The sequence below is a fragment of the Lissotriton vulgaris genome, chromosome 1_1, assembly GCF_964263255.1.
Source record: "Lissotriton vulgaris chromosome 1_1, aLisVul1.2, whole genome shotgun sequence".
In the NCBI taxonomy this organism is placed as follows: domain Eukaryota; kingdom Metazoa; phylum Chordata; class Amphibia; order Caudata; family Salamandridae; genus Lissotriton; species Lissotriton vulgaris.
The window spans coordinates 878179915-878204859 of NC_141685.1; the positions used below are offsets into that span (position 1 = coordinate 878179915).

General features: G+C 45.0%; 1 protein-coding gene across 1 annotated transcript in view; it reads right to left on the reverse strand.

Moving 5' to 3' along the window:
• Nucleotides 1–24945, reverse strand: part of MRTFA (myocardin related transcription factor A) — a 206709-nt gene that overhangs the window by 60443 nt on the left and 121321 nt on the right. Inside the window, exons 7-11 of the mRNA XM_086958422.1 lie at nt 19303–19464; nt 18936–19165; nt 17286–17414; nt 9244–9494; nt 8261–8423 (exon numbers count right to left, since the gene is read on the reverse strand). Of these exons, the coding sequence (XP_086814548.1) occupies nt 8261–8423; nt 9244–9494; nt 17286–17414; nt 18936–19165; nt 19303–19464 (935 nt within the window). The remainder of the gene's footprint in view (nt 1–8260; nt 8424–9243; nt 9495–17285; nt 17415–18935; nt 19166–19302; nt 19465–24945) is intronic.

Here is a 24945-nt window from a genome sequence, read left to right on the forward strand (position 1 = left end):
TTTAAGGGCTCCCTTGAACCTTGTTCCTCAGATTTGACAACCTGCGAAGAAGGACCGAAGAGCAGTGCAGCAGTGGAGAGGACGTAGAAAACGGACTTGGCTCCAGCACTACCAGCATGTCTCCTCATCCAGCGACCCTATCTGTGTGTCCAACAACTATTCAGTAACTGCAAAGCCATCTTCAATACAGACTTTGACTAGTGGACATCGGATTTGTCCAGCAAAAGCAACCTTCAACAAGGACTCCAGTGCCTCCCGGAACCGCAAGACCTCAGCACTCTGCACTAGTCGCCCATGCCCGACTCCAGGTGGCTCACCAACCCAGTGACCTCTCCCCAGCGATACTGACCTGGGATCCAGCATTGGACGACCTCTCCTGAACTTAGCCACAACACCTGCAGCCTCATCCTGAAGACCCCCCCTCCCCCGACCGCAACTGGACCCAATGAGTGAAACCCAACGCCTAAAGACATCCTTGCACCTGCCGCCCCCAGGCATTGGGGTGCCAAACAGACTGTGTCCTGGCATCCTCCCACTATCCAAATCACCTCTCCAGTCATTGGATTCCTTCAGCCAGCCTTCTGGACAGAGCCTGCAATCTTTGTCTCGGATCAAGGATCTCCATTTATTCTTACAGGGCACCCGATGCCTCTTTTGTACCCTGCCGCTCTTGATGCTACATGTTAGCCCCTACAGTGCTGACCTTAACCCCCAGAGCATGTGTCACTGAACTGCGGGTACTTACTAGCAACCGGTGCCTCTTCGAGGTGGCCCGTTCCCATAGGCTACCATTGGGCTCAGTGACCGCTGCACCTGACCGCCCTAGTGTCGCTGGTGGTGCCGTATGTACCTTGGTCTGACCCTTGCCCAGTGTTGGTGAAACCCTTCGAAGACTGAACTTGCTAGAGTGCTTACCTGATAATACTTACCTGTCTTTCCTCCCATAGTATTGCTTTGGTGTCTCCATGTATTGCACTAAGTGTTGATTCTGAGAATACAAAGTAAGTCTTTGACCTTGAAAAGTATTTTATGCACACGTAAAGTATTTTTAATGCTTATGCAAACATTTGCCAACTGTATCTTGAAAGCATTGCATTTCTGAAAAAGCCTACTTATCTGTAACGGAGTTCTACTTGGTTCCTAAAAATAAAAGTAACTAAAGTAATATTTTTACAAACATTGGCCTGGAGTTAGTCATTGAGTGTATGTTCCTGCCTTGAATGAGTATGTACAACAAATGCATTCACAATACCGCCTGATAAGCCTAACTGCTCCACCCAGCTACCACTAAATTAAAATTAAGGTATTATCTACTTTATTCTCTGCTCTACCTTTGGGGACTTACTGGACTCTGTGCACACTATATCTCATTTTGATATAGTATATACAGAGCCAGCTTGCTACATAACTTCTCAGGAGGTTTGAAGTTCCGAGCCTCTTTGGAGCTTGGGTCATATAGTGAGGTGGACAAGCTACCTGTAGTTTAGTGCTATTTCAATTTTATTTTGTTGTATACGTTTAAAACTCTGCTAACAATTAGTTGCCAGGCATCAGATAATAATTCAAGCCTGTAAAGAAAGATCAAGCAACAGAGAACCCTTTTTAACAGAAACTGCAGATGCACAGTAAGAAACCTTCTTTAATGGCCTAACTGTACTGAGCATCCAATCTGTAGCCATTTCCTAGCACCAAATGTTAATTCAGTAGATCTCTACTGTAGGAAGTTGACGTTGTATGTAGTGTACGAAAATGAGGTACACTGGGTAGAAAGTCTAGACAACGCTTATAGGCTTACATGGCTTAAATTAATAATCTTAAATGCTCTCTTTTGTGATAGAGTGGGCCAGGAGTTTAGGCTTATCAGAGGGTAGTATTAAGCATTTGTTGAACACAGAGTCAATAAATGAGACAAACACTCAAGAAGAAACTCAAGACCAACTCTAGAAAGAATAACAGGTATTTTTATATAATTTTTAACACCAAGAATTTTATAATTGGGTAAGTACTTTTCAAGTTATCATGTTGTACAGGCAAGTAAAATTGTCACATAAATGCATTTTTACGAGGTAATGCTTTCCCATGTAGAAAGAAACATATACTGCATACAGGTGCTTTTAATTGTATTTCGGGGGTCCCTTTTAGGATTTAAGGGGTTAGGGGGTCAAAGTCACAAGATCCACAAGCAGATTGGCTTGATCTGCCCTGTAGTATCCAGGTTCAGAGGTGCTGGATGGATTGGTAGCCTTGTGCAGTACACCAAAGGGGATGGGGTCACCTAGAAACAGACTGCTGAAGGGGGTGTTGGGAAGATTGGGGACAAGTCAGGGAGCTCCCAAGGGGAACCTCAGTTAATGAGGGTCTTGGGAGCAGGGAGGCACAATCGGTGTTCATGGACCTGGGTTGGGGCGCTCAGATGCAGAGGGTTTTGGTCAGCTGTTCCTGTACATTAAATGTGCTTTTGGTTCTCGATCAGACCTGCAGAAGGGGACAAAACAGGACAGATGGGCCACTTTCAGTGCTTGTCTCTGCGATGCGGACGTCCCTTATCAGATTGTCGGTCTTGGCAGTGTTGGAGTCCTGATCGGACTTCAAACAAGGGTTGATTGCTGCAAGGGGTCCAGTACGCTGGGTATTGTTGACAACGGGCTCCTGGCATCTTCGAACTTGGTCGGGAGAAGGATCGGACCTCGGGGAGCACAGTGACCTCCTACTGGATAGCTGCTGTACCGATGGACTAGGTGGTCAGCAGAATGGTTAACCGTACATTGCAGCCAGTGCCTGCAGGTTGCAGGAAGTGGCTCCTCCACTTCAAGGGATATTTTGGCGGTTTGGCGAAGTGCAGGTGGCCCTCCAAGGCTATTGGAGGATGCACAGCTGCAGGATGAGTTGGGTTATCGTGACTGTCGGGAGAGGAGCAGGCAGGCATGATTTGGTGCCAAAGTCCACCGGTAGTGCCCAGTTCTCGCTTCTTCGGCTCTTCTTAGTCCTCCTCTTTTTGTCAGGCGAATCTAAGTTCCTGCTGCCAAGGGGCACCTAAATACGGAATTTAAGGGTGTTAAGGGAAGTGAAGGATAGTAGCCAATGGGCTACTGACCCTTGTGGTCACTCCACCCCATATATGACTACTTCCTGTGGGGAGTGGGCAGAACCCTGTACCAGAGTCCTATTTTCACCACAACCAAGATAGTGAAATCCTAATTTTTGTGTTTACTCCGGGCGGCCCACCTTAGCGGTGTGACTAGCCTGGAGGTGTAAAACGACTCCTTGCGTAACTAATTTCCCACCTGACCTGGTACCAGATGGGCCTCAGGGCAGGGGGTTGGCATTTCCAGATCTTGGGGAAGCCTGGGTTGCATATCAAAGACGGCAGGTCTTTGAGGCCTCTGACCTTGGTATGCAGATTCACAAGCCATCCTGCTGGAGGAGGTGATAACACCTCCTGACAGGGCAGGCATTGTTCCTGACCGCCTGAGAACATGAGCTCTCACCAGCAGGGGATCAGAAATGTGTCTGCGGTGGCAGGCAAAAGAATTCAGTCAGTCAGCACACTAGAAGACTAGTAAGGTTTCAAGGGCATCTATAAGGTGCCCTCTGGATGCATGTCATAATAAACCTGTACACTGATGCCATATTAGATTTAGTAAGACAAGGTTTTTGATACCAAACACAAGCATTTTCAGTGAATCCATAATGTAGCTGGGGAACTAGTAATGACCAGTGGCCATGTTGTCTTTTCACTCTTGGTTTGCACCATGACATGCAGTTTTTAATAGCACCCTGCATGTAGTTTGTGTAGGAGTCCCTTAGGGTGTTATAAGACATGCTGCAGCTCTTAGGGACCCGCTTTAGTACTCATGTCCTAGTTTCCAGGGGTTCCATTTACTAGGGACTTATAGGGGTGCCAAAGTCCATGCAAACTGGATTACAATTAGACTTTACTTGTTTTAGGGGAAAGAGCATTGGCACGGACGTCTTGTCAGCATGCCTCAGTGCACTGTCGGAGTTGAAAACCAGAACCCAGTAGTTCTAAAAGGGGTCAAACAGTGGGGGAAAACTGCAGCATAATTCTAGTTTCCTATAACTACCAATGAAACATGAAGTCAGTGATGCCATAACAAAGGGTGTATGTAGGCATGTGCTACGTTTTTGCAGGGCAGATAGTAAAATAAGCACAGTTTTTTTAAGTATAAAAACAAAACAAATCCTCCAGCCAAAAAGAAAACATGGCCTCTTCAAAATCTAGTGCAATTTAGTGGCATGACCGCTGTTGCAAGTTGACCTCTTTTTGGGTGGTCATCCCCAGTTTTTTATTTTTTGGGGGTGGAATCACCGTGCTGGTAATCTGGAACTCCAACACGGGAGCATGCCTATCCAGTACCCAGTGTATATGTTCTGACCTCTAAAACATAGTGAAATCGTTTAAAACCTAATCGCCACATTTAAATTTTCTCTAAGGCCAAAGTATGCCTCCATGGCATGGCAAAGTAATTGCCACTCGAGGACTGCAATAACTAATTTAACATCCACTACAGTGGCATTGAAAACATGGCTTAAACCCTTCCCTGTGTAGCATGATGGCAGCAGTGAACCCTGCTGCCCAGTCATGTCAAAATCACCAGTTTGACAGGTGGGAAAATCAGATTTAAAAAATAAAATAGTCACTACTAAGCACACCTTGCTGCCCACAAAATTGGGTGCATCACATTTAAAAGCCGAATGTGTAAGATTGGAAACACATGTTCCTCCAGAGACTAGGCCTAAAACAACACTGTCACTGGTCAGGCAGTAACTTGTCCCTAGAAAAAGTCAAAATATAAATTATATTCTTAAATCTATAACTTTTGACTTGTACCAGCTACAGACTCCATTCAAAACGTATTTTCATATTTAATAAATATCTAAACTAATGGTGAAGTCGAATTTATATTAAATATATTAGAAATGTACTTTTAAAAAGTTAGCTTTACTCCGCTTGAAGTTGCTGCAGGCTAATTTGCTCACCCTGTACTCCGCCTAAGTTAGGAGTGAAAGATATGTGAAAACTGCTCCCAGAAAAGAGACAATGGCCTGGGAGTGGAAGTGTTTATTCCCATGGCATAAAGACCAGTTACGATGGGTCCATGAGCTTAACTAACTGTAATGGAACAGTAAATGTTGGGTGACACCTGGAAAGGCCCCAGCTTTTGTCCCCTTCGCTAGTCAGGCTGGTACTAAAGCCAGTGGAAAGAAAGCCACCCCTAGAACTGGTTTTGAGTAACCCAGAGGAGGGGACTAATCATTACCCTAGCCACACCTCTGGGTGGGTACACAGGCTCTGCCCAAGGGAAGAAGTGTTTCCCATCTTGGATTCTGAGGAAGAAGGGCATTGCTTGCAGAAGGGCAAACGGAAACTGTGGAAAATGTGGGTAGGGTTTTCCCCAGAAACTTTTACCCCATTGGTTCAGGAGGGCCTAGGAGTCACCCTATCCTGAAAGTGTCTATTGCCCATGTCAACCTCACAGTAATGGGCAACATTCACCTGTTTGACAGAACTTGTCAGCAAACCTGTGGGAAGTGACATTTCCAAGGAACCAGCTGGTGGTGGGAACTGCAGTCATTTTTCGGTCTATGAATACTTCTAGGAACATTCTTGAACAAACTTAGATGGCCGCCATATGTTATGAATAGTTCAAGGTAGCTGCCATCGCCAAACGCTTGCAATACTACATGAACTCTCAGTGGTCATCTTGGATAAGTTTCTATTTAAAGGACCATGTGGCTAGAAAAAGACTGCCCACTGTTTTTGGGCAGCAAGGAGGTAAGTCAGGTCATCGGGCTAGGCCATAGTGGCAGGCTGATTGAGCCGTGGATTGGAGTAAAGACTGGTAGAGTCTACGTTGCTTATGCTAACAATGGGCCACAGTATTGCTAGTGTGCAATGCAGTAGGACCACCTTTCAGACACAGACAGATTTTACTATCCATCTACTGCATTTATTGGGTCAACTGTGGTTAAGACAACCCAATGCTGCTATTTACGAAAGTGTGAGAAGTTTATCACACATTCTTGAGAATCTTTTTTCATGGACATGCAGACATCAGTAAATATTATTGTGCCAGCCCAAGTGTAATATAACATGGGGGTGGATAGCATGCAAGGTAGGGTGAAGTTACACATACTAAAAACTAGGAACAAAAGACTTTATTGTATTGCGTTCTTAGCGTATTACATGTGTTTATGCCAAAAAGTATTGATTGGGTTGTATTCTTCTTTTTCTGCTCACGTGTATGAATGAAAATGCACTGTTTCACAGAAGTGCTACTAAGAGAAAAGCTACTCAATTTCAAATGATACATTACTGTCATAAGCTGTGAAGTGTATTTTACTTTACAGGTCTCCTTCCCCACAGACCATTTTCCAATTACCTTGCCTTCATCTAGCCACTCGGATACTCTGTGGAATTTCCAAACAGAGTTGGAGCTGCTGGAAGGTGGGCTTCTGGAAGGTACTGCTCCTGAGGATCCTGAAGACTTGACACACTCACGCCCACACCCACTGGCTGGGGTATAAAGTGGCAGAAATGTGGTATCCCGCTGCACCATCTTTCAAACACTTTCTGTACTTGCAGAGGATTACAACAGCACTACACCTGCTACCTATGACCTGAGAGAAGCCCCAAAGGATGGACCTGCTAACACTTGTACCAAGGACAAAGAAGTGGACTCCAAGGATACATTGGCTGACCTCCAGTGTGGCTATAGGAAGACAAAAAGCTGCAAAGATGCCTTTTCCTTAAAATACCCAGCTGACCACTGGCAACTAGACCTTTACATTGGTCTGTGCCTGACACCCTGAGATCCTCACTCACAGGCACCAGATTTTTCTTCTAAAAAGTGACAAAGACCATTTCTGCGTTGGGCCTTAGAAACGTTTATGACTTTTACCAGGACCAATCCATTTGTAACCGAACCACTCCACTGAGGTCAGCCTCAAATTGCACCTGGGCCCCTGTTTACTATATCATTGGTGCTTTTTGGTGCAGTTTTCATTAGAATCTTTAAAAACTCATATCTGATTCCTCTTATTGGATTTCGGTCATTTTGCTCTTACTTTTTCTCATAAAACGGGTTCTCTGTATTTTAGAAGTGGTTGTGGGGTTTTCCTGTGTTTTGCGTGACTATATGCACTGCTTAAATACTTTACACATTGCCTTTGACTTAAGCCTGAGTGGTCTGTCAAGTAACCAGGAGTGAGTACAGGTTAACTTTATTCAATTGGTGGGACATCTAGAAGGTGGTGGCCTTATGCTTATGGTGGACACATGTCCGATCTAAATATTAATCTACTTTTGTACAGCATGTTAGCGGTCTCGTTATTAATAGAGAGAGCAGGCTTGCTTCAAAATCTACAAGTCTCTTTTGTAGCATGACCAAAGGTACCTGGAAAACCACTTAACAGCCCTGTGTGAATCCTCTCTGGAATAATGAGCCTTTTAGCCAATAAAACTACCACACAACAGGACACCAATTGCGCAATGGAGACTTTTGACAACAGATTTCTTGGGGTAGTACCATCGCAAGTAAGAAACAGCTATGTTGGCGCTAATAAAGCCTAAGTGCAGACAACTTAAAATTGAAGAGTTGCTGGAAAGGATTACATTAAAAGAAGGTTTTGGGTGCAAAACAACAATATAATTTTATAAGTTGGCCAAAAGAAGAGGTAAGTGTGAAAACCTACCTTGTCCCCTTGGATCAAAGATGATTCACTGCTACCATTGGAGGGCAAAGGAGAGGTCTAGGTGCTGGGGAGGACATTGTGGCGGGTTCTGGAGCCCCCAGGACCAGAATAAAATATTCCAGAATGGGCTATTAGACTGCCACAGCTCCCTTCACACTTTCCATAAGTAAATCATTATTTTCTGAAGATACTAAAAGTAAGGGTTGACAACGATGTGTCTCCTATGAAGGGTTTGCTGATCAGACGGTGTTTCATTGTTTAACCAACATTTCTGAAGAAATACCTCCCTGCTATGAACATGCTCAATGTAAATAAGTAAACTGTGTAACTTTGTGTGATATACAAAACAGCTGTAAATGGTGTAGATCAGTATTGTTAGTACACTATTCAAAGTACAGCATGTGTCTGAAATACTCCTGTGGCAATAAAACTGTTCTCTGTAATAGCTGTTGCCAAGTCAAAAAACTAAACAAAATAAATACAAAATAGGAGCTGTATAAAATGTGTGGAATGAAGCCTGTCACAGTACCAGGAGAGTGCTCACCTTTAGGTCATCCAGGTTAGCCGGGAGTGGTCCAGGCTTTGCTGTAGGAGCTGTATTGCTGTTCTGTCTCAAAAGCGTGCCAGAACCAGCAGGAGTGGTAGAGAGAGTACACATGACTGTTGTGCTTTTGCTGCCATTGCTACTTTGCTGCTCACCCGGGGGTCTGTAAAGAAAAACACAGCAGCATAGTCACAAGGAGACCAAAGTAAATATGAACATGGCCCTATATTTAAGTGTATTGCAACCAAATCTCAAACTGGAGGAGCGGAGGGTAGTCTGATATTAGCATGTGTATGTACACTGATGACACATGATTGATAAGAGAACAAAGTTAGTGAATCTTAAACACTAAAAAAGCAAAGCATTGTTGGATTTCATTAGGTCTGTATTTAGATTCCTCGAGATTGGAGAATTGATGACTTTGTTGAATGTAGCATCTTTAGACTAGATTCCAGGCACTGCAGCAGTGGGGCAGGGTCTGCGGTTATCAAAGGTGTGATCGCAAACATTAGTAGAATGGATCATGGTCTATTAAGACTGATCTCACTTGGTGAAGTAGACAGTTAGTAGTTCATGCACTGAAGAAGCAAACCAGGGTCTGTCATTTGTAGTTGCTTACATAGAAATTCTTAGTGACAGAGCATACATTGATATTATGAATGTGTGTATTAAGTACATGCACTGCAAGAGTGGAGCATGATAAGGTTTTATCGGTATAGCTAGGTTGCTCTAATGCTTTTGTAGCATGATGCATAGTCTAAGATGGTCAGTGGTGTATTTCGACTGCACCTTCATAAACTAAAGGAGCGCAGCATGGTCAGATATAATTAGTGCAGGTATTTTGACTGAAAATTAATGGCTCTAACCACTGAAGAAGTATATTATGGTCTGAGGATATCTGTTTTAGATTATCTTTAAAAGAGCCCCGGAGGAGCATAGCAAGGGTGCATTCTATTAATGTATGTTTAAACACCATTTCTTACTTTGGTGGAGCAGGCAAGATGGTCTGGTAGTTGTAATGCTGCTGCTGCTGGTTCAGGATCTGTAGCTGCAAGAAGAGCTGCTGCTGCTGGAGGATTTTGGCATAGGACGAGTCCATGGGCAGCTCCCCTTTATCCTGCTTCTGGTCTGGGGGAATGTATTGGTGGTACTTGAGTTTTTTCACCTTCGGTTTCGGGTCCTTGGACTTCTTGCTGCGCTGAGACTTCTCGCTGGCTGACTTGGGCTGGCTGTGCTGTTGACAGGAAAGAGAAAAATGGTGGGGGGCAAGGGTAAACTACATTGTAAGGTTTGATGTCTGACCAAAGACATTTTACCAATACTTCAATGCACCGTTTGTCTTAATAGTGCCAGATACAGGAACAAACTCAGAGGCTCAAATAGTTAACAGCGCATCAGACACTAAACGGTCAACAGTTCCTTGTACTCTGCCCAAGTACCTGATTTTAATATTATGAGAGGCCTAGTAGGAATTCTTACACAGGAGACCTGTGCCATAAGTCTCCTTGCAGGTGCTCTGTATATCTGTAATATGTCGATTAGCAATAGAATACTAGACTGTACAGTGTTTGGTGCCCACCCAAAGTAGAACTTCTTTAACCTTGGTGGCTACCTACCAACCCTTGAAAAGGCTATGCTACAAGTAGTAACTGGTGGCAGCTCATTATTGTAGTGTGGTACAGGCACTATTTGCAAGCATCCCCATGTGGAGACTGCCTACTGGCTCTCACTGGTAAACCTGTGTTGTAGGAAACAGGAGGTGGCATAACCACTTTGGGGTACCATCAATAGGAATTAACTCCTACAGTTATAGGGTACTTAATACCCTTTAGAGGTCATTAGAACTTGCAGTTTCCCCTCTTCCTACATGCCAAACCAGCCACCATTTACATCTTCAGCCCCAGCTGCTCTTCTCAGTTCCTCCCTTGCTCTAAGTATTTTGTAAAACCAGGTCCAAGGTTTAGCTTCTAATATAATTCCTACAGCAAGGAGACAATTTAAGGCTCGTGGCATCTGGCTAAACCAGTTCTACTAGGCCAGCCTATGATCTGTCTTGAGCAACACCTACACAAAGAAATGACAAAAAGGCAACACCAGCCTGCACACCTTTTACAATGAAGAGAGGCTGCCTCCCATACCTTTTATCCTGGGCTTTGAGTTGCTGTCAGGGATTGCCTGAGTGGGAATATACAAAACCCAGAAGGCAGTTTCACTTGAAATTGGTCGCCATGGAGATGAGGCATACTGACCAGAAGATGTGCTTTGACTTCACTGCCCCCCCCCCAATGCTTGGGGAAAACTTTTTGATTGTTTCTCAATTATTTTATTGGCAAAAAATTAAGTATCAAAAAAGAAATATCTGCAAATTCAAACAAATGCAAGTCCAGCATAAACCATAGTAAGATGTGCAATACCTGCACCAATACCAAATGTTACTAAAATATAAGAAAAGAAGAGAAAAGTTGGAAAGGAGCGAGGCCATAGATGGAGAGAAGGAAGACAAAACTAAAGTACAAAGCAGCGTGAAAAGGACAGGGAAATGGATCGTTCAGATGAAGCCCAAGTACAGCAATGCTTGGGTGTGGGCATTACTCATGAGACGGCAGTTATGGAGAATGTGAATGCCGTAGAATACAGATCTTGGCAGCTGTAAGGGCAGTGACAAGTAGATGACCGGCATGACGGGTCAGCTCAGAAAGGTCCAATAAGCCATGGAGGAGAATTAGTCAGTCCAAAAGTGGCGTGGCAAATTCAAGGACTCCTGGAGCGTTGACCCCACTGCTGTCCCGACATTCCAGTACTATGTGAACTATATCACAGAGCGAACGTTAGCATCACCAGCAGGCATAGTGAGGGTGCAACCTGAAGCCGTGCGGGGGTCCAGTGCCAGCCCTGAAGAAACTTAAATAGACTGAACCTCATCCGTGCTTCCCAGACTCCCCATTCCAAGGCTTACAAGAGCTCTACCCAGTCCTCCTCATCATCAGCATATTCCACCTACAGGCAAGCTTGCCAGGTCATCCAGAGGCTATCTAATCGTGGCTGGGAGTAGAGGTGGCGAATCAGAAGATTATATAACCTGGACATCACACCTTTAAACTGACCCCAAGTGTTATGGTAAGAGAGCACCGTGAAACAAGGAGTTGTCCAAGGTGAGGACCCAGGTTGTTCAGCAGGCAATGATGTAATTGTGTGTAGCGCCATTGTTGAGTATGCAGCTGGCTAAATTCGTCCTGTAAAATCTCAAAGGACTTGAGTTTGCCGCTAGAAATCAGGTGTGTGAGGGTTAGAATCCCAGCTTTATACCAGAAGCTCAAGTCAAGCATGACCCTATGCGAATAGTATTGTTCCAGATGGGAGCCTGGTCATACAGATCCGCATCAACCGACAAGAGCTTGTGAGCCCGTATCCAGTTGGTGTACATGGCTTTCAAGCATAGGGTTTGGGGGATGCAACAGTTGGCTCAGGATGAAAGAGAACTTGCAAGGCCTCTTGGAGTCTGCATTCGATCACAACCCATAAAAGGGGGGTCTTGGACCGGAGGGTGCATGTAGGCCATTTGTGCTAAGTGTAAGGCTAAACAACAATGCTCCACAGAGTGCAGGCTGTCACGCTGATATATGGGCGATAAGCTTCCGGATTGCCAGGCGAAGTCTTGCTGTTCAACATTTACATGGACAAAGATACGGTAACAGTAGACTGTTATAGGCGCACAGATAAGTAGGGGAAAGAAAACGTAATAAGCAATAATATTCCAACAGTGGTGCATCCAAGAAGATATGGAGTTGGTTACCACAACCCCAGAAAAGTCACAACAAAGGTTGTGACACAAATTATGCAAAAGAGATTCTTCCGAGCACTCAAAATCCAATAAATCAGTGTAATCGGTCTATCATCCAATCTTGGGTCCAATCAGCATTCAAGTTCCTGAGGTAAGAACTTAACTTATCCGCACTTCGTATTGCAGGGTAGATTTATTAATTCCAAAGTTCCCAACTCCAAAGAAAATAGTTCCAGTATCCAAAGAAATAAAACACAGCCAACACGTGTTTCATCTTGCTAGTACACAGCAATTGACTTCTTCAGGGCTTGCACATTAGAATATTACGATGTTGCCTCACATCGATAAACAACTCCAAATCCACGTGGTGACAAGGTTCCTCACATCAAACAAAAAGTATCTATCTGTATTTACTATATGTAATGTTCACTTAATCCGTATCTAATTATGAAAGACCGTCACCTCAAAAAATCGTGTCCGTTACTTAATAATCCCAATCTTAGTTCGTATGAGCCAGCACACACAGTATTGTTACGAGTACGTGATCATAAATCCATAGCGATGTCACGCCACTGGTACCGGCGTTCTAGTAGCGTGACTCGATTTTTTGAGGTGGCGGTCTTTCATAATTGGATACGGATTAAGTGAACATTCCAGCCTACCTCAATAGTCGGCTCTCCTTCTATATCCCCAACCGCCAGCTACCCTCTGCTGACCTCTCACTCGCCACCGTCCCGTGCATCCGAAGAACAACCACCGATGGGAGATCCTTCTCCCACCTCGCCGCCAAGACATGGAACAACCTCCCACTGAGCCTACGACAGACCCAAGACCTGCTGACCTTCAGGAGGATACTCAAGGCCTGGCTGTTCGATCAGTAGCGCAACCCCCCTCAGCGCCTTGAGACCCCTGCGGGTATGTAGTGCGCTTTACAAATGATTGATTGATTGCTGAACCCCAGACGAAAGCCTTATTGGTCTTGTCTACCTGATCGGAGGGTAGAGAAAGGTATGGGGTAACCATTTTCAGTCCGTCCCCAGAGAGAGATTCAGGTCGGACCACTTTGTGAAGTACAACTGCATTCGCTCTATAAGTGGGTCCAGGTTATCCACTACCATGCACTTCAGGCCTCTGTTAACTAGAATGCCCAAGTACCTAATGCAGGAATTCTTCCAATGGAATAGATAACTGGTGATGGTGGAACATGTGGTGATTCACAACAGCGGCAGGCCTCGCTCTTTCCCCAGTTCATCCTGCAGCCACAGATATTGCCTCAAAAACGTCAATTATCTGCAGCACAGCGGGAATGGAGAAAGGAAAGACTGATAAAGGGTGAGTAAAACGTAATCTGCATATAAAAACAGTGTAGAGAGACCTCCGGGCTTGGGGATACCTATGATCTGGTCTGGTTGGCATAGGGATGCCGCTAAAGGCTCCATTGCCTGGAGAAATAGAAGGGGGAGGGGGAGGGGGAGTGGGCAACCCTAACGGGTACCACTGCGGACTGGGAAGGGATCAGAAAGAAAGCACCCACAATTGACCTGTCTTGAGGGGGAATAGTAGAGCCACCTCACTATGGAGACAAAGTCGTCACTAAGGCCAAATTTCCAGAGTGTGGCAAACAGGTAGTCCCATTCAATCCTATCAAAAGCTTTCTCGGCATCCAATGACAGCGCCAAGACCTCATCCGGAAGATCTATTGCTAGCCAAAATGCATGAGCTAATGTGCAAAGATGATTACATGATGAGCAGCCTGGGACAAAGCCTACAAGCGAATGATGAATAAGAGAGTGGAGGACCCACTTGAGATGGGCAGATAGAATACTGGCCAGTATCTTGACATTTGCTTTGAGCAGGGATCTGGGGCGACAACTGCCATGAAGAAGAGGGCCTTTTCCTGGTTTAGGAAGGATGATAATCAGCGCCCTCTTGTCAACTAAACCCAAGGAGCACATGCAATCCGCCTCAGCAAAGGCATCAGGGAGAAGATCCACCACCTCGGAATTGGTCTATTTGTAAAACCCTGCTGGTAAGCCATCTTACCCCGGGGATTTATGATAGAATAGATCAGACATGGTCTGCTCAATCTCCTCTTAAGTAATCGTGCCCTGAAGCAGTTGCCTATCTTTCTCTGAGAGGCATGGTAAGTGAAGACCATCTAAAAAGGAGTTCATCTGCGCTGATCCCGGGACAATTTCTGGGGAGTAGATGACCCTATAGTAAGATGCGAACAAGTCTGCAATTTTCTGTGGCTTGGTGACTAACGCCCCTGAGTCAGTGATGATAGCAGGAACGGCCATGCCCGCCTTCCTCTGCCTGAGCTGCTCCGCCAGTAGCCGTTCTGCCTTCTCTCCCCATTCGCAGTGCCGGCATTTCTACCTATGTAGAGCATACTCTGCTTTAGAGGGGGGAAAAGTATTGCAGTCAATAAGCGCCTTCTCATGGTTACGCCTGGCAACAGCAGACGGGTGCGCCATGTAAGGATCTGTGAGGCCGACTTTATCAGCCTCCAGTGTTTTCTGACGCTTCTCCCTCTAACTATTGGACATGCCAGAATCCCTCATCAGCTGCCCCCAGATGGTTGCCTTTGCAACTGCTCATAATGTCAAATTAGAGTCAACCAAGACATCATGGTTCTTTCAGTAAGTATGCACGTGGGTTTTAAGCTGATTCTTAACTACTGGGTGGTTGTAGCGGGACAGATTAAGGTGCCAAGGCTTATGAACTGGGCATGACAGGCCAATATGAACCTGCAGGGAAATATGGGAGTGGTCGCAGAGTGTCCTCTCTCTAGTATTTAAGTCTTGCAACGATGGGGAAAGCATGGGCTGTGATATCAACAAAAAATCCAGCCGTGATTGTGTGCCATGAACCGGGGACAAGTACGTGTATTCCCGGTCTGTTGGATTTAAGAGATGCCATGTGTTGCGAAGGCTATGATCAGCACCAAAATCTCCTAAGGGAGCTCAGTTCACATTATTGGATACATCAATCGGACCAGTGCGGTCTAAGACTGCAGCTCAGGCCAGATTCCAATCCCTGCCTATCAGGATGTTTGCTGTATCTATTTCCATCAGTACACTGGTGAGTTGAAGGGGAAAGGCACGATTCGGACCAGTGGGTGCCTACACTGAACCTATGCATAAAACGTTACTGTTGATCTTTGGTTTGGCGAATACATAGCAAACCTCTGGATCAACCCAGGTTTTAAGCACAACATGGGGCAGTGTTTTCAGAATCAAAATGGCTACACCACGTTTCGGAGGCACCAATTGGTCATCTGCCAGTTGCAGAGGACAGCAACCGTGTATCTCTTTGCCCACCCATTCACGCCGTAGCTTCTCAGCCTCTGCCTCAGTGAGATGAGTCTCCTGACGGAGAGCAATATCAGCATGTTTGGAATTGAAATAGAAGAGCACTTTTTGTGTTTGATATAATGAGTTAGACCATCGACATTGCAGGAAAAAATATGACAAGGCTTAGGCATGGATGTGAAGTTTGCAAGAACCATGGGGTGAGTCTACATGTCAAGAATGATACTGAGTGAGTATAGAGGTTACTCAAGTCTCACCAGCAGTCTACAGAGGGGTAGGGGCTAGGGGAAGGAAAGACAGGGAAGAAGAAGAGAAAAGAAAACAAGAAACAACTAGGCAGAAAAAAAAGAAGAAGTAAAGAAAAACACACAAATTAACACAATGCTATAAAAGCCAAAAAAACAACCATAAAAACAGGCACACTGCACTGAGTGAACTATCTATTGTTGTCGACAGGCCTACATCAGAGGGCTGAGGGACTATCGCAACTGTGAGGCCCTGGGCTCAGTGGTGGAGAGGAAATGAGGTTACTGGGAAGCAGACCCTACCAAGGGTTCAAAGCATGAGTAGTGTTGAAGGTCTGTGGTTGAGTGAGCGATAACGTGTAAGGGAAAGGGGTGCCTGTTCCGATAACTTTGGGATAACTTTCAATGTAACTTCATGCTAGGTTAAGCCAACAACCCAAGAATTGGATATATACTGAACCATACACATATCCAGGGCTCACCTTTACACTTCTGGGGTGACAGACAACTGTGCAGTGGAAGAAGAGTACCAGGGACTGGAATATCTGCATTCTTCCTTGCAATGACCATACCCTATGGAATGCATAAGAAACTATGTTCTGCTGCTGCTAAATGGCCAAGGACCGAGACTGCTTAGTAATGTGTGGACATGTCCTGTTCAGTGAGCGCCAGAGTGTGAGGAGTTCAGAATGCAAAGCCGGTCATGACTGGGGACTCTTAACAGCTGCCCAAACTGACTTGCGCTTCTTTTGTGAGTGGCGCTGTGTGTTTCTCTTCTACTGCAATTATGAAAGACCACGTCTGTGAGGTTCTGATGACTGTGTGGGGTTTGGGTGCCTGTAAACTGCATTTAGTGTCTAACAGCTCCCCCATGTGATGCTAATGACAATGAAACCACAACGGACTGAATGGTCAACTTGAGAAAACTTGATGGCTTACAAGGCCCAAGCGAAACGTGTGCCACCTGGATACTGAAATTATATGTCATGCAGAATGTAAAATATTTATTGGCTCGAGACCCAAGATCAAAGTTTGTATTTCAAAGGCTGAATAGCAGAATAAAAATCATTTACCACTTATAGTTCTAGACAACTTTCTCTTTGAGTATGAAGTGAATAACTTAAAGTGCTTAGTTTCATTTATGACAAATCATATGTGAGATGTTTGCATTCACCAAGCAACATTTTCATCAAGCGATGCAAGAACCATGGATTGCCAGAGCGCCTGCTCCCTGCATCTTCTGTGCAACCTTTTTTCCCTTGTCAGAGGCACAGCTGCTCAGACTCACAGTTCACCCTGAAAATGCTGCTCTTTCCCCCCCAAGGAGTTGCTGGACTCAGACAAGGACAGTGTTTCTACCAGGATGGGTAGAGCATGAGGTCCCAGCTCACGTACAGCCAATCAACAGGACTGAAACCAGGTACCGAACTGTGCTGTAAGGACGCTTAAAGAGTAGACCCGTGTACATGGCTATTAGATGGAATTATCCATGCCGAACAACACGCCTCATAGCTGCCTGTAAAGCATAGATGCAGAAAGTAACACAATAACTTTCACATGTCACTCATGGAAGATAAAAGACTGGCCAACCTTCGGCTCCAATGATCTTGGTGTAATCTGCACCAGTACACGCTGTTCGAGGTTCAGGTAAAAACAGAGTTTGGGGGACTTGTATGCACACTTACTTTGATGAGTGCTGGTGGTGGCTTGGCCACTGGTGCGCCATTGGTGAGATGATGTGGGCGCTGTTGAGGTGGCTCAGGAGGGACAGGTGGTTCGGGGGGGTCCACACTGAGCTGTACTTGAGGCACAATCTGCAAAGAAAGAGCAAGATAGATTTCAGGTCACCTGAAAAGTTGGAGTAAATAAGACAATGGACGCAAAGGAGAGGTGGCATGGCCAGGGATACAGAAGGTCACTGTCACAGGACAGAGATCGATGATACAGGCCACGGGGGATGACAGAGGACACAAAGAGAAGCTGGCACAGGAGGTGGATAGAGGTGACCTATACAGGGTAAGCACAGGTCAGATACAGATGGTCGAAGGTCTATGCCAGTGGCATGTGGCAAGCACATAGATGGTGGTTGCTTAAGGAGACAGATGGTATGGGGCACAAAATACAAAGGGTAGGTAAGTAGCAGATGATAAGAGGGTGTCTCATGATGTACACAAAGGCGGTGCCATAAAAGACTGAGTACATGTGGTAAAGGACACACAGGTTGTATAAGAGACCATATACTTGTACTGCTGTACAAGCTCTAGTCATCCCTCGAATAGACTACGGAATTGCGACCCTCAGCGGTCTCCCACTATCCACAACAGCACCCTTAAGAGCCTCCCTGAACGCTGCCGCGAGACTCATTACTGGCTCTAGAAAGCACTCGCACATATCCCCAGACCTAAAGTCTCTAAAATGGCTGTCTTTTGAAGCCAGAATACAGCTAAAAATTGCAACTATGACACACGCGGCCGTGCACCACAAGGCACCCAACTACCTCGCTCAAAAGCTGTCTATATCAGGAGGTTCGAGATCCAATAGGAGTACTAAAAATCTACTCTTGAAACCTCGTAGATTTCGGAAAGCGAAAACTTACAAACGCTCCTTCTCTGGAATGGCACCCAGGATCTGGAATGCGCTCCCTCCTGAAACAAGGCTAATCACCTCCACTGCACTCTTCAAGAAAGAGGTGAAAACAATGCTTCTGGCCAAGATCTCCTGATCGCTACAGATGTTGGGTCAGAGACTCTGCATTGCTTGTACCGCTGCTCTGCCTTTCCCCTGGCACTATACTTGACTTGTTGGGGGCACTATTACGCTACTCTCTTACTACCGACCAAGATATGATACACGTTGGTTTACTGATCCACCTGTACGCCAGTGTAGTCGGACCAATGACCTGTGCTGCTCTATACTACTCCCTTACCTTATCATATATGGATTGGTTTTATGTTTGTTTTTATCATCCATGTTATTACCATGTTACTTACCATGTTATTACCATGTTATTATCATGTTATTACCATGTTACCATGTTATTTACATGATCATATATGGATTGGTTTTATGTTTGTTTTTATTATCCATGTTATTACCATGCCACTGACTATTATACTGTTCCTTTTGCCCCCCCCTGTCTTTGTGAAGCGCTCTGATATCTGTAAGGATCCTGTTCGCGCTATATAAAACTTTGAATAAATAAATAAAATAAATAAATATAGAGTGGTTGTTACATGATGCACAGCTGAAATGGGTGATTATTGGATATCAAACCACATTGGATAAAAACACTGACACCTTGGTATGTCAAGCAAGTAGAAAGGTTGGCACCTCACCTGGCCCAGTGTCCAAAGGGCAGGGCAGGTACCAGTGGTGAGGGGATGGGTCTCTGCTCCTGGTGCCTGGGCTGGGCTAACCGCCATGGCCATCTTGTTGGGAAGCTCGATGGGTGATGGCACAGAGCTCTGCGACTCCTGGCTGGCAGGCTGCTCGGGGGAAAGGGCATCACTGCTGTCCTCATCAAAAGAGGAGCTGTCTGCTACTTGCAGGTAATCCACTTGTCCCTCTGTAGCAGAGTTGAGAACAGAGAATGTTAGAACTGGGAGCGAAAGCGGACAAAGACCAGCCAGTTCACCCACTTGAACCTAGTACGGCCACGACAATTATCCCAAGCATGCCACAGACTCTTCTTTCCCATCTTACCAATAATTGCTTCCTTCAGACTGGTCTCCACAGGGAGGATATTCTTTTCCACCAGCTCCATGGGGCCAGGCCTCTGTGCAATTTTCTCATTCAGGTCGTCAGCCAGGCGCGCACGCTTCAGCTGTAGCTGTTTGGCCTGAAGTGACGGCTCCGCTGAGGTCTCTGGAAGGTAGGAAGAAACCTGTCAGACCTCAGACAAACATCACCACCAACAATGGCCTTGCACAAGCCTCCCTTCAAACTCCAAAGTTGACCACATTCTCTGTACGGTGTGGGCAGAGACATCCAGAACCAAATTTACACACAGAAGCTGGAATGCAATGCAGGCTTCGACACGAATGAGCTCCATCAAAATGAACACTTTCATCCCACGTTTCCCAGGATTTCAGGTCCCCTAACTCAGATAATCTGTCATCAGTTCTAGACATCCTCTGCATTGATTAAGACACACCTTCACAGGGAGCTTCACAGGGACCTTCACAGGGACAGATTGTGACCCTTAAAGACACAATTACTGTTCCACCACTCTGTGAAATCCTCAACTTCCCTGTAGTTCATAAAAAGGCATTGTGTTGAAAAAATGCAAACCCCGTAAAAAAGGGACTGGTTATAATCCAAAGGTCCTTTGTGCACAATGTTTCATTGATCCTTCACATACTAGCTTTCCCCAGCACTCCCCGCACCCTCAAAATGTCCAAACAACAGAGATATGGTAGAGGAAAAATTCAAACCCCCTGCAGGTTTAGATCCAGGCTTATCTAAGTTAAGGAAGGGAAAGGCGTGGTGCCGAGAGGAAGATAAGGTAGAAGAACAGTTGTTTAAATGCGAACTGGCAGGTCATGTTTCTCTAATCCACCACTCATGCGATCCCAAGCTTCCTTAACCAAAATTCCAAACTGCTGTAACTCTGCTGCCTTTATTCTGTTTGCCACTAGCCTGGTTTAGACTTAGTATGGATTGATAGCCCTCACCAGGCGAACCTTTCATAGCCTTTAATGCCTGGGAAGACAAAATCTACACAAAACCTTTGCTCTGCTAAATTCTACATTTCATTCTTCCAACTGACAGAGGCTGATAAAGAGTTCCATAATTCTGGTATCCCTTTAGCGCCCAATACAAAAAACACTGTTCCTCTAGAGACATAAAACAGTAAACATCTGAAAATTAAAATGTACTACCCAAGGTTTTTGATGGCACTAACACATGTAAGTAATCAGTGTGAAATTTGTATTTTACAATGTCCCCGAGAGCTAATTAAACCACTGCATTAAATGGTACAGAATTTTTAGTTGTATAATTTTTTTTTTTGGTAGCGCTGCAGATACAATAATAAGTAACAAACAAATAATTTCAGTATTACTGTTAATCAGATCTGACAGAGCATAGACAAGAGCGGGATGGCGTACCGGGCACCCAGGAGCAAATTAAGCAGGCCTGGCCAGCATAATCACTCACTTTTCTTTCTCTCTCTCTCTCTCTCTCTCTCTCTCTCTCTCTCTCTCTCTCTCTCTCTCTCTCTCACTGTAGAGTTCCTTATATATCCCGCAGTTTTCAGGCAACAATAAAAGTGTCAAGATTGATATCGCTAGGGATTAATCTTACTGCCGGAGAGAGATTGGTATTTTGTCTATTGGAAGTTTTGACTCATCTAAAGGAGTTCATGTAGGAAGCTGGGTTTCTGTTGCAGTAACCCCCCCACTTTATCCCAGATTTCTGATGCAAGTTGACTTGATGTGCCCTGTGTACCAGCCAATCCGGTTCCCAGCGCCTGTGTTCTTTCCCAAAACTGTACCTTGTACCCCCAATTGGCAACACTCTGGCCACATGTCAGACTCTTCTAAAAGGTACCATGGGTACCAAGGGCACTGTGACCAGGGAAGGCCTCTAAGGTCTGCAACACATGCTGTGCCACCCTTAGAGGTCCTGTACCTTAACACACACACACACAGTAAATGCAGGCTGCTTATTGTGGTGCAGAAAAAAAGTGAAGAGTCGACATGGCACACATCCTTGTGTGCCATGCCTGCAACCCACTGCCTATGGTATAGGTAAGACACCCCTCTAGCTTGGTGCACTATACGGCTGGTGGGGGTACAGTTGCATGAGCACTGTACCCCTACAGTATCTAAGTCCATTCTTAGACATTGCAAGTGCAGTAAAGCCATAAAGAGTATATGGTCTGTGTAGTATATGGTTCGTCATTATTCTGAATTCTGCAAAGTTTGGTAGGATAAACCCACACTAATGCCAGTGTGGGATTTATTATACCATGCACTCAGAGAGCATCTTAGAGATGCCCCCTGAAAAACGACCAGCCTCAGGTGGGTTCCCTGACTAGAAAACACAAGATAGCCACCACAAGACATATTTCTGGACCCCTGGGGTGGGAGTCCGAGCTCCCTAAGCCCAGAAACAAAGCCTTTCCTGGGCGGTGGTGTTCACATGTCCCCCAGGTCAGGAAGAGTCATCTGTGGCAGAGGAGCTTCTAAGGTCTTGCCACCTTTAGAACATGACCCCCAGCCTCTCCTGCTATCAGGAGCAGGCCCCCTCCCTGTCTCCAGATCCCCCTATGCCCTGAGCCTAACACCAGGAGCTTTGTTCCCACAACCTTGTGGCCTGCTCGGGAGCAGCCACCAACCTGAGACCCCTATCCCCTATTGCAGAGGTCTGCCAAGCCGCCACCACCACCACCCGACAAAAAAGTTCTGGAAGCTGGTACTCTGCATCATTGATGGCTATTCCCTCCTGCAGAGCCCAGGGTGAGCAGGTGGGTTGAGTGCATAGTGATCAGTGTGAGTACATTGTGATTCCTGTGTGTGCAGGGTGAGTGTGAAAGTGAAGGGTGGGTATGAGGAGTGAGTTGTCTGAATGCAGGGTGCATTTCCAGACACAGTTGGAGTAACTCAGCATGTCATTGAGGCCTGGCATAGGGTTGCAGATATTAGTTAAACTATTGCTTTTATGGCATTATTCAGGGTACAGGGGTCGAGGGAGGAGTAAATAAATATTGTGCTCATCCTGCAACAAACCCAGTCTTGCGATTAGGCTTGCCAGCTCATTATAGTGATGTCCCAGATGGTACAAAAGTAAGCAGTCCACTAAAGCTTATTTTCAGCACTTATCTATGCATACTTGGAACAGCAAAAATAAATAGAAAACATTTTTAATTGTGTTCTAAGGCTGCCTGAATGATCTATGACTTATAAACAAAAGGAACAAAGTTTGAAACATCACATTACAAATGAATACATACTATTTTATGTATAACCCTATTTAGTGTCATGACAAGACCTTTGCAGGCTCTTTAAAAAACACATGGCTGGCATTTTTATTTTGCTAATCCTACTATTCCCTGTTAATGAAATGCATTCTCACAATAAGGCAGTAAAATGTAAAGATACGATAGGCAGAGTGGGGGCACAGGGGGTACTTGAACCAGAAAACAAACAGCCTCTGTAATCAGATTACAAAGGTATGTAAATATGCACAGCCTCCCCCGCATATTGTGTCAGCCCGGACTGATTTTGGAGCTGCAAGCCGCACCTGAGTACTTCTTCACAGGTCTTTAAAAGACCATTTACGCATTAAATAGAGGCTTTGTTGTTTTGTCAGCCCTTCTTAGAGCCCCTGCATTTCCACTCCTCATTTGCTGGAAGAATTAGGCTCCCCACCTGAAATTGTTGCACCTCTGGCCTTTAAGACCTGTGACCCCAGACACTCTCAGCCGGGACCCAGGCAGCTGGAGCTGCAGCAGCCTGGCTGAGACACACGGCTCGACTCGCGCCTGGAATCAACAAAAAAAAGATAAAGGTGGGGTGAAGTGCGCGCCCCCCCCGAAGGGATGCTGCGCCCCCCCAGGGGGGCGCGCCCCACTGTGTTTGAAGACCGCTGCCCTATTGGATAACATTGGGCCTTAGAACTCTGTACCCGGCTGCCCTAGTGCTGCTAAGGGTGCTTTGAGAGTGCATCCTCGACCCTGGGGGAATTCTGGTTCAAACCCCAGAAACCCAACTCCCACACCCAACTACTTACCTGTAAACCAATAACTTAATTTCCTCCTATAGAATTGCATTGATTGCTTTGCTTTGAAATTTCTTATAAGTGTGGTGTTGGTTTGTATGAAACCGTGAAAAACTGCAAATGTACCAAAAGTGAATTACTTCGCACTACGCACATTTTTCTTTTTCATTGTATATAGAATTATGTTTGTAAAATATGATTGTATCAAACTAAAACCGTGGTGTATGTGGGTTCTTCGCACTCGGACATAATTTTTAAGCCTTCCATTGCGATTGAGCACCTTATCTATATTGATTCTATTATTCCACAGGAACCACTGTTTCTGACAATAATGATCTCTAAATTGGGGCAGTCTGCCACATGGTGGTGCGGTTTGTCGAAGTGCTGGTGTTGACAATTAAGTGCTGGTGCTGAGCTCCAGAAACCACCGCCTCAAATTAAGCACTGGTCGGGTGAGACCAAAGCATGTTTGAAAAGTAGAGAAGATTCGAAATCGCATGGGAAAGTTGACCCACAGTTTATAAATCTTGTTTATGCACAGGTTTAGCCTCATCATCATGAAATATGGGGGGAATTAGTGTCGCCATACAGGGACATGAATGAACGTACAAATGGAACAGCAAAATTAACTCTAATTTCTCCTGAGATTCCGTAAATATACTTGGTGATCAGATTGTCTGTTGAGAAACATCCTAAAATCAGATCTTGAGCTATTTGATACCTCAATACTCAAAAATCTGGATCATAGTCCGTAAGCAAATTACAAATACGACGTCAAAATGCAGTCCAGAACTACATCTTAAAATCAGGTAGTTGAAATCCACTTTGATTAGGCATGAGTTTCAGATATTGAATTGCCCGCCTAGCTCTCTTGTAGCCCCAAATAAAACTGCCAATAACCCACTAGAGGTGCCAAAAAAATGAGTCAGGGACTCAAAGTTGGATTGCCTGGAATAGATATAGAAAGTCGGGGAGAACGTTCATCTTAACTATGTTGCATATGCCTAATAGGAAGATGAAACCAGGATCAGAACTTTACACTAACAGACTAGGAGAAACTCATAATTCAGATCGATAATACAATTCATTTTAGCGCAGATCTTACCCCTTACATAGGTAGCAACTTAAGTGGTTCCAGAAATTGGGATCTCTGCAAGATGACTAAGCTGAACCGGAGTTTAAGAGAAATTGAGCTTGTAACCGGAGACTACCCCAAACCTCTCTGCCTCTACCAAGATATGATCAATAGCTACCTGAAAACTAAATGAAGGATTGCAACATCATCTGCAGAGGCCATGAGTCTCCAAATGTTTCTTTATGCACAGTGAAGATAGTTGTGCGCTACTACTACTAGTATTGTAATATTGACCACATCAGACAAGATTACCTTAATAGCAAGATTGCCAGCAGTGGTTACCTTTGTGTATCAGGAAGGTTGCCAGCAAAAAAAGACTGTCACTTTAGAATGCCTTTACATGGGTAATACATGGCAGCCATAGCTGCAATGCCCCGAGTGTCAAGTTAATAAGGTTAGTAACGAGTTTCTCTGCAGCCGCATGATTTATCACTGAAATATCAGTTTTAAATACGTTTTGGAAACTAATTTTTTGCAAAGATCATCCT